This window comes from Myripristis murdjan, chromosome 6 (assembly GCF_902150065.1).
Source record: "Myripristis murdjan chromosome 6, fMyrMur1.1, whole genome shotgun sequence".
Taxonomy (NCBI): Eukaryota; Metazoa; Chordata; class Actinopteri; order Holocentriformes; family Holocentridae; genus Myripristis; species Myripristis murdjan.
Genome location: NC_043985.1, coordinates 20,163,474 through 20,174,377, shown reverse-complemented (window position 1 = coordinate 20,174,377; position 10,904 = coordinate 20,163,474). Strand labels below are relative to the sequence as shown.

Genomic DNA, 10,904 nt, shown 5'->3' with positions numbered 1-10,904 from the left:
GGATTATCTTTTAAAGTTTTCATTTCAATATAGCACTTCTCGACATTGGATCAGCTTCCCATAAGCAACGGAAAATGGACCAATTTCACTTTATAAATGGTAGAGCCATTCACACTGAACAGTCAGACAACAAAAGAGAGTAACCTGAAATATTTTTGTAATAGTGTGTCTGTGCACTTGATTTTGTAATTCCTGTCTTTTCTGGTTCAAACTCTGCGCTCTCAACTTGGTAACTTGGTAACTTTGTTTTGTTTGTTTTGAATGAGCTATTTTTGACTTAAACTTAAGTAGATATCTACACTGGTAAGTTTCAGTAAGGTCACAGAAACTTCAACTTTCTCTAGGATCTTTCTGTACTCTTTCCAACCTCGCTCCTTAGGGGGGTAGTTCACCTCGAAATGAAAATCCAGTCCGTGTCGGTTGATACTTCAATGAAGTTCGCACTAGAATCACCACACACACCGCGAGTTAACTCCAGTAGATCGATTTCAACCTTCTCCCAAGCTATTGATGACCTCTGGTGTGCAACCAAGCGTTGAAAATGTACAAGATAATGAGGTAAATATTGGACTTGTGGGCTCACAGTGCAGTTGTTTGGCCACTGAACACTTGTATTATGCTGTATGAACTGACACAGTAAATAGACATTCTATGTTTATTTTCATTTATTGTATTGTATTGTATTTTATTTTATTAGTATGGTTCTGTTAAATTAAGGAGGGTTAGGCTCAGGACCATAACACACTGTGTGTTCGGTGGCCTTACAAATGTTAATAGGGTTCTGAATGACATGGGGATAAAAAGATAATGACTGAATTTTAATTTTGGGACCAACAATTCCCTTAACATGAACAAATTTGGAAACACCTGCCAGGCTCTGTCTGTCTTGGGTGCTGCCTTGAGCTTCTTGTCCCACTATCTAAGCAAAACCTTTCAAAAGGGTAATACCTCAATTCTCCCGCATTGCATTGAAAATTTAGTTATAGCACAATATCGAATGTTCATCTTGGAAAAGGGAATGAAACCAGTTCCTGGATCATATAGTTTTGTAATACACTGTGTCACTTGCTCTGCGGTGCCTGTATTTTTTTCCACTGAATATCTTTAAGCCTATATTTATCCATGGAAAGCCAGCTAAGCACATTTGCTCCTTCCCACCAACGCTGTGCTTTAACACCTGCTCTACCTAACACTGGGAGCCCCCCAGCACAACCATCATCCTCTGCTCAATCAGCTGCTGATGAACTCACCAAGTGTTGGGTAGTCTAGTTAAAATGCCTCAGTCATGGTCAACTGTGCTGATTAATGATTAATGATTAACACCTACAGTAGGCTACAGTATCAGCTGAATAATTTATTTTGGTAACATTAGGTTTTCAGTATCTCGGACACAGTTCTCTTGAATATCAAGATGTACAGGCACAATATGAATGGCAAAACTGGGCAAGTATGTAATGCACAGATCACTAATTGAGATATTAGTCCTGTAAGTGGTGACATAATAGATTTGTTGTGTTATCACTTGTATACACTGTAAGCAGCATCTCCTGGGGGACATTTCCCACCTGATGAGGATGTGTCTGCTCTTCGTCATCTGATTTTAATGTTGCCCTCATAATCTGCTTGTTAATTAAACAATAAATGAGTCAAACCATAACATTGCCAACATTGTGTCTTTGTAAGTAAATTGGAGAACATTTCCACCTTTTAAATTATAATTACACTTGTTTTGTTGATCAGTATACTAGTTGACCAACTGAAGCGATACTTAATAACTAACATATGCAATTAGTTAATGCTTAATCATTGGCTAGTTAAGTGAATAATGGACTAAATGTCAATTGCCACCCAGAATACTGTATTTTAAGACAATATTGTGTTTACTGTCTTATAGCAATCAGCTTATTTAAGCATTTTCTGCTGTTTTTTCCATGTTGTATATCATGCATTCATAAGATTAATTTGTTTTTCATGGATATGCTCAGTCACCAGTTAAGCACCGTTTTGTGTGAAGTGAAACTGCAGCTGTAGCCTTGATAGCAAACTGCAACACACTTGATCACTTATGCCTCGGTTAAAAGTACTGACATATCTAATCTTATACCATGCATTATTAAGACCGTAAGCTCTGCACTTTATATACTCGGCAGTGATTGCACAAAAAAATCACCAAAGCAATGCAAAGCGCTGACATTTAACATGTAAATGTAAATACTTACTTGCAGCTCACATGTGCACGTTCGATTTGCATTCATTTTATCCACCTTATGTCTTTATTGTTAGAAAACAGGCATTCAGCTGTAAATACCTAAATGTTGACAAGCTGAACTCAGTCGGCCCAGGAGATTAGTATTCATTGAAATGCCCCAAAAGTGTATGAGAAAATAAAGGAAATCTCTCCACCAAGGACTTATCGGTTTATTTTTTTTTTCTGCCTGAGCTGTCATGTAATACTTTGTGTTTATTTGTTTGTAATGCAGCCATTAGGCTAATTGACATCCCTCGATAAAAGCAACAAATTCTTGCCTGCAGCGTGTTCTATTTCAAGGTTGGCGGCTTTTCTCATGTTTGACTTTCAACAAGGACACTTGTCCAAAGAGAAGTAATTGCATTTGTGTTTCTTTGGTGTGACAAGCATCATGAGCGAGGTGCAAATCAACTATTGTTAATTGAGGCTGAAGCTGCTGAGACGAGTTATTGTCATGCATCAGCTTATTTCTTCTGCTGAAGAGTCTCATTGTGCTATTAATAGATGCCCTCAACACACACACACACACACACATTTGTGAGTGCATGTTGCATTCTAATTTACAAGTGCTAGAAAATGATGGTAATTATGCCATGTTGTTTTTTTTTTTTTCTTTTCCCCGAGAGTGCATACATTTCTCAGGCTGCTATACAGTGCATAAATACAATTTTAAAAATGCTGATAATTTGATTATGATACTTTTAAATTACGAATGCCATTATGTATTGTTTGTTGTTTTTAGCAAAGGGAGCTTATAATTCAATGAAATTGTGTACTTCATTCCAATAAAGCAGATTGTGCTCTGTTGTATTTGACAGCATTTCTGTATGAAAAGCAAATGGCACAGGGGATTTCCCTTTATTTGTTGGTTGTTTGCGCTGAAAAAGCTTTGGCTTGGCTCACTGGAGATATGTCACAGCGCAGTGACACTCTTTTGATTCCTCTAAAATGTTTGTACACATTAAGCAGAGGCCTGTGTCTCTGGAGAAATGCCTCTGATCAATCCTCAAATTAATCATGTGCAGTGTACAATAGCCTGGCAGCTGATGTAAAAAGTACATCTTGTCATTTATTCATTTTGTCAATGGACAGATAGATAGATAGATATGCTTATGCTTTGTACACTACACTACGTGCCTAAACTAAATACACATGCATATTTACATAGGTGCACATATATAAACAAATGCACAAACATCACTATACATATGCCTACACATAAATATGCATATACGCATATACACACACATGCAAGTTCACCCTAATTATACCATAATTATACCTTATTCACTGTGAGCGGCCCTCTGTCCTTAGCAAGAGGTAGTTCAACTCCATTATTTTATGAAGTATTGTTATGAGTCACCCAGAATTACTGGGTGAGGGACTAAAATAGCTGAAACGAAATAGTGTATAATGGCATCCAATTTTCTACATCATTTTCAGTGGTGTAGCTTTAACACTAATCTGTCAAGGTTCTGCAGTAGTTCTGCATGGCTTCTTGAAACCTTATTTGAAGTTAAATGTTAAAAGTCCCACAGCTTCAATTTGAAGGTTAATCTGAAGACTCCACTAGACAGATCTTTCCCCGCAGACACAGAAAGGGCTGTTCCCCCTCGTACCACAATATTTGGTTGCATCTCGACTGCCTTGCAAATCTGAACAATGCATGCATTTCCATATGTTGAGCCACCTCAAAGTCAGCCGAATATGAAGGATTCTGCCCAGAGTACGGTCCAAACGTATTTTTGCAGCAAAATAGGATGAATTCTAGGCAGCTAGAAAAAGAAAAAAAAAAAACAGTTTTGACCTCTCTCCCTCTGCAGTGTGTTCATTTGTCATGGCTGAGCAGAGGATCTAAGCCGTATCAACAATCATCCTAACCTACTTTGTAAACAGGCCGGATGAAAACTTCTGTGTGGTTGTTAGCTGAGCTTTTCCAAAGAGGCTAAACATCCACAAAGTAGCACACACACACATGCACACACACATGCACTCACACACGCGCACACACACTCGAGGGGAGCATCAAAACCCAAATCAGCAGAATAGTGAAAGATGGAAACCCATATTCAATTTGGCTTGTTGAAAACCATTTGCATAAACATTTACTGGAGAATATTTGGGAGAAGTGTTTGGATTTAAAATGATATCCCGCATCTCATTTAGGTATGCTGCTTCTCAAATTCTCAATAGCCCCGTCATACTTCGCAATACAGAATTCTGTAATAAGATATTAAGCTCAGCCTGCTGTGCAAACCCAAAATATGAGGCGTCCATGTGTCTTTTGTAGCCAGTCTTGCATATCCTACTGTGTTCGCAGTTGGAAGGCTGTGTAAATTTTCACTATTTGATTTTGACGAGCTATAAATAGAAGATGAGGCTTTAAGCGTTCTGATCCCCCCCAACAGTTTGGTGAGAACTTCTGCATGATTAAAGCTCGAACAGGGTGTCATATGGAAAATAACGTAATTATATGAGATGCTTCAAAGCATACGAGGCACTGCTGTGACATTATGTTTTCACAAATGCAAGAACATAGCATTAATTCACGCACTCTTACAACCCTTAGTGTGAGTGGCCCCTGAAATGAAAGCTGAAACCCTCCGACTTGTTTATTTTCTGAAAAATAATTTATTTCCAGAGTAAAATAAATGATATGTTGCAATACAAAAAGTGTAAGAAAAGGGACAATGCCAAAACTGTAACTGCAGAGAGATCAGTAACATAATAAGTCCTATGTGCCAAGTAGCATTATAAACTTCATCGAATATATGTCCAGGAATAAATTCAGTGTGCTCCTCATATTGTTCATCTGGTCTGACAATGTGCACACATACACATATGCTCCTGTGGCATTTTTGAAACTATCTCAGATATTACAGGCTGAGTTTGAAGACACGTATTATATCTTTGCCCCAATAAAGCAACATACCACTTTCACTGCTATGAATTGTCCCAAATCTTCTCTGATATCGGTCACACACATTTTCATACAATTAGATTATATATTTTTATATTGTCCTTTCAAATACAATCTAATAAAACATTCTGAGCCTAATGAAACAAATATATTACTCCTAATCTGTTTTACTTGAATGTCAAAACACATACAAATATTCTTCTTGATTTTTTTTTCTCTTTGCTCTTCCACTAGGTGCAAAAGTCAAAAGAAAATATAAATAACATTCTTATTTGGATAATCCCTCATTAAGACATATTAGGTCGAATAAACTCTGCAGATGAAAAAAAAACAAACAAACAACCATGAAAATACGACAAATTGCTAAAATGAGAAACAAACCTGCAGTCTGACACGAGACTAACAGTAAAGAAGTATTAAATATGAATTGCACGATGTTTGCACCTAGAAAAGACAGACTTCACAGTCTAGTCTAAGCAGAATCAAAAACAGTGCCTAAGATCCAGCAAGAGAACAAAAAAAATTTGAAGAGTGCATGATGACATAAAAACACCACCTCATTTACTATTGTTAGACTTGATTTTTTTTGACAATACAAAGCATCTAACAGGCCGTTACGACAACCCATACTGATTCTGCTCTGCTTCTGTAGCTCCTAAGAAACCCTCTCTGCTTCACTGAAAATAAAAAACCATTACAGAATGAGCTATTAGTTTGTAAACAACTTGGCAACTTTTAAATATGAATAAATGAAGAACCACCCAAACATTTTTTTTCTCCTAATAACAATCTCATTTCTGAGAGAAGACAGAACACACAGTGCACTGACTGAAAGGAAACTGTCATTGTCACACAGATCACTGGAATCATGACAAACCTAAAACAATATGGCAACTATAGTTGTAGCATCGTGTGCACCCACTAATACTCAACTAGGACTTTTAGGACTGAGCCAGACAGTACTGTAGTTGTCTTCTACCACCAAATCAACACAGGAAGTTACTGGCACTGGACAACACCTCGCTGATAAGTGAACGACTAAACTGGACCCTTGCAAAAGTTACAAAAGATGTGGAGCAAAGAGCAGTGACAGTCTCCTGTGACCTGAATGGGTCGTTAAATATATTATCATTATCAAAACAATTTTTTTTTTATCCTTTCAGTAAAAGAAGAATAAATTCAGAGGATAATCCTTTGAGAGAATTTGAATATTCTACATTGTCCTCCTTTTGCTTTACACACTATAAAACTGACTCCATATTTTCACAAAACTCATGGTCCTCCAGGTTATATATGAACTTTGTCCGGTTGACTAGTTTGGGACCGTCCATGTCTGTGAGCGAGGGGTAAAATTCAGTCGGCGTCAAGTGGCCCTCATGACTTTTGATGTACTTCTTATAGTTCCTGCGTAAGCAATACCAGGTGGTGGTGTACAGGAGGAAGGCGATGCCCTTGAGAATAATGGCGAGGCTCACGTACAGATGCCTGTAAGCTACATTGTCGTACAGCAAGCAAGCACCCTTGTCGCCGCACTCGGAGCTCCAGAAAAGGCATGTTGAGTCGATCCCAGCACCAAAGATCAGAGGAGGGGGGATGAATCCTGCAGAACAGACAGATAACAGATTCATTGAGGCCATTAGCTCGCCTGTGTGACTAATCTCTGTTTCCTCCTCAAACAGCTTCAAAGAAGAGAAAAACAACTTGATTTGTATTCTGGGTCACTGCAGTGCAGACTTTATTTACTTGCTGATTTTTTTTTTTTTTTTTTTTTGTGATTCACTCTGTTTAAACCTAATATCACATTTCAAATATATATAACAGGAATACAGGGACTTAGGGATAATAGTAATCATCATGACAATGAAAATAATAATAATAAACATATTTGTAAGCACCTTTACTACAAGAAATGCAGCTTAAAGTGCTTTGAAACAGAAATTATATGAACAGAGTGCTTCACGTGTGAATAGACATAGAATGAACATAAAACAAGGACAGGGTGCCATGGGTAATGTAACATAAGATGGAAAATCAGTGTGCTTTTCTTCAATACTGTATCCTCATTTATTAGCAGTGAGGAATGGGATAAAAATCTCTTCCAGTATTGTCACACTTTAAAACCAAAGTTAAAGGATGGAATACATAGGATGCATAAAATCCAAATATTTGAATTATCGTGCACAATCAGTAAAAACTACAGCAGCATTCCAAGCCTCCCTACTTTTAAGTGCAAACTTTGTAAGTATTTTGCCTTGTGTGCACGATTTATAACTCGATGCCTATAGCTCTCTGAAGCCACTTCATTTCTATATTTCCTGTTCAGGTAAAGTGACATATTGTATTTGTGCTCACACTGCACAATACACAGTAACACATTAAGTACTCCATGGATAACAGTTATGCATATACAAGTTTAAAATGTTAACATTCATAGTAATCTTAGATATGATGTAATACTAAAAACAGCTTGGAATGGTAGCTGCAGAAATGTGCAGCACTGTTTTTGGCAGAGCTACGTTATGTTATTTTCAGTTATAAAGTTCGAATATGGTTCTCACCAAGGAGCCGGAGCAAGAGAAACAGCACTCCGAGGGCGTATGACTTCAGCTCAGGGCTCACAGTCCTGCAAGAGGGGCAGATAAGAGAAAGAAAAATTAATAACCTCTGCTTTTATTTTATTTTCTCTCCCTCCCTCTTGCTGTCTCTCACTCGCTCTCTCATACACACACCTGATTAAGATTATAACAGAGGGCGTCTGGGCCATGGCGCCAATCAAGCTGCAGGCACAGATCACACACAGGAAGATGAGGAAAGCTTCCCGGCAGCCAGGGCTCGGGCATTTTCCTGGAGCCGCTGTGGAGAAGTTACTCACGCTGGATATGCAGCCGCACCCTGTCAGATTCTGTGAACAGGAAAAGATGGAAGCATTCGTCTAAGAAACATCTGCACAATGCAAAAAAAGAGCGACACAGTTTTCATGCTATTGTCAATTTATTCTTTATTCATTTTCAGGAAAATGTTTGAGGCAAAGCTTGGTAATGGAACAGTCGGGCTCGGTGACTAAGTGACACAGCTGAGTTTCAGATGAATAAAATACGGCTCAGACCGCTGCAGTACGACAGCCTTAATGGTGATATTTCACACTACTGAGCACAGAGCAATATTCTCTCTGCATGTGATTTGAATATAGAAGATATTTATCCTGACTTGATTATCCAGCTTGTGATAACTGATGACAGGACTGTGAAATACTCAGTGTTGCACAATTTCAACTTTAAAAATTTCACTTTGAACTAAGAAAGCTTAAAAGACACAGAAAATTTCCATCACTGAAAAATCCACTGTCAATATCATCTGTGCAATAATTAACCTGCCAGCTATTCTGAGGAATTATATAGCATTTGGCAATTGCTGCTCATCAGGTGAATACCATATTAATTTCAGAGTTTCTACTTTTCATTTTTACTGATATGAGACAAATTTTTCCAGCCGTCACTAGACCGCTGTGGACGATATGTGGCGGGGTGCACACCTGAGAGACGCTCGATGATGCCTCTGTGCCGACAGGTCTCACGCAGCCGGCGAAGCAGGCGGACAGGTAGGTGACACCGTTGGCGCCGCACACGGGACTGATGGACGAGGTGAAACAGTTGCAGTGGCTGATGCACTGAGCTTCTGGCTTCTGGCCCTCACGCAGCGTCCTGCACAGAGAGACACAGGAGGCTCATTGTGAAGCACCGACAGGTAAAATGCAAACTAGCTAGCTAAAGCACTCTCTTCTGGGAGAGAGTGGTATTAGTACTAAATCCATGAGTCTTGAAACCTGACTGAATACCATGACAAAAACAGAAGTCCCTTCAAAGCTTTGCATGAACATTAATGAGGAAACAGAGACTTTATGTTTCAGGAATTTAAACACACAGGCAAAATTAGAAATAGATCACTCCTGATATTAAAACTACAGTACAAAAAAACGACACTAGCCTGTTGCATCAATTCTTGTGAGATCCTTGTAGGACACGAAGGGGTTAAATTCTGACTGTATGCATTATGTTGCATTCAGTCCCTGTCACTTTCAGGTTTGCGAGGTGTCCCACAGTCACCATAATTATTTACATGGGACTAAACATGGCTAAACAGGGCAGTGACCCTCTCATGCCTGCAGTCGGCAGAGCTCTTACTCGTTGCCATATCTGACGGTGACTCCAGCGACAGGGCCTGTGTCACAGCCCAGGAACAGGAAGGAGACGTAGCAGGCAGTGGAGATCAGGTTGACCAGCATGGCCATGCGTATGGCTCCCAGGGCCGACAGGTTCAGCTTCTTCACCAGCAGACCGCCCATGAAGATCCCCAGGCAAGCACAGGGAATGGCTGTCATACCTTCAGAGAGTGAGCCAAGATCTGTTTAGCAAACTGGGATATAAATGTGCATGGTGGGGCATATGCATGTGCGTGTGTGTGTGTGTGTGTGTGTGGCGTGAGCATACAGCGTGTATGAGCTCCACACAAACCTAAGAGCTGATTTGCTGAGGTGGTGGTGAGGTTGAACTGCTGCTCAAGGTACTTCCCCAGAAAGGCTGCAAAGCCGGCCACCACGCCGATCTCCATGCAGGCAGCCAGGATGATGCAAGTGAAAACTGGGTTTGAGAGGAGGTGCTTGGTCACCTTGGGTATCACTGCAATGTGGGGTGGAATTAGGGAGAACAAAATTTAATGAGAATCATTAGGCTGGCATTCTGGTATTCAATATCTCATCTCACGCTTGATAGAGAACCTGAGGCTTCCTTGTTCCTTTAATGTTTTTGGAACTTCTCTCAAATTGTTATGTATGGAACAGATCAAAAATGAAATAGGAATTTTAGTTTATACTATTAATTGTTCATGAATTTGTTTATCACTGAGTGACTCAGCCAATCAATGAATGACTTTTATTCATTTTACTCATGCAAAGCACAGAAGTCCAATATAGAGCTTGGCTGATAAAACTACTTGGCTGATGTAAACCTTCTCAACTTTGCTGATCCCATCAGTGGTTTGTCATTGCTGCATTTGTCATTGCACCCACAGAAATTTATTTTAATTTCTAACAGAGGGCCCAGTGTTTGCAAAGCCACCAAATATGTCCTCCTGCTCCTGCATTACAGGGAAATGTGCAAAAAATGATGCACATGACATGATTTAGATTATCTTGGTGTCTCGTGTGCCATTTAATCATGTTGTAATGATGCAGCCATAAAACAATAGCATCCTGCATTTGAACATTTCACTCAATATAAGTGTGATACAGCCACTGTTGCACCCATCAGATACAAAAATGTATTATTGTAGAAATATTTTTCTACCTTTGAAGCTGTCTAAGGGAAAATGGATGTTCAAGGGGTTAAAAAAAAAGATACAGTTCAAATCAACTGAGATAATCTAACAAGCGGTTTTCTTTAAATAATGTGTCCAACAGACTCTATTGCTTACAGTAATCTGTATAGTGTGTCAGTTGGCAGAGGAGTGTGTCACAGCTGAGCAGATGGTGGTGCAGATTGTGGTAAGAAGATAAAAAGTTTATTGTTCAACTGTAAAATATCAAGCTTCCAGAACATATCTTTATTACGACTATTTGATTACCAAATGTGAGGACTCCTTGCTGCAAATGTGTTTTTTTATGTATATAAACACGCATCAGCCATTATATTGTTATTGGAAGCCTTTTACTTTGAAAGTGGAGATTGACATAAGCCCTAA

General features: G+C 39.1%; 1 protein-coding gene across 1 annotated transcript in view; it reads right to left on the bottom strand.

Moving 5' to 3' along the window:
- Nucleotides 1-4,855: 4,855 nt before the first annotated feature.
- Nucleotides 4,856-10,904, bottom strand: part of slco3a1a (solute carrier organic anion transporter family member 3A1a) — a 36,654-nt gene continuing 30,605 nt past the window's right edge. The window contains exons 5-10 of the mRNA XM_030054349.1: nucleotides 9,680-9,844; nucleotides 9,350-9,548; nucleotides 8,701-8,869; nucleotides 7,898-8,070; nucleotides 7,727-7,791; nucleotides 4,856-6,768 (exon numbers count right to left, since the gene is read on the bottom strand). Of these exons, the coding sequence (XP_029910209.1) occupies nucleotides 6,410-6,768; nucleotides 7,727-7,791; nucleotides 7,898-8,070; nucleotides 8,701-8,869; nucleotides 9,350-9,548; nucleotides 9,680-9,844 (1,130 nt within the window). The 3' untranslated portion in view covers nucleotides 4,856-6,409. The remainder of the gene's footprint in view (nucleotides 6,769-7,726; nucleotides 7,792-7,897; nucleotides 8,071-8,700; nucleotides 8,870-9,349; nucleotides 9,549-9,679; nucleotides 9,845-10,904) is intronic.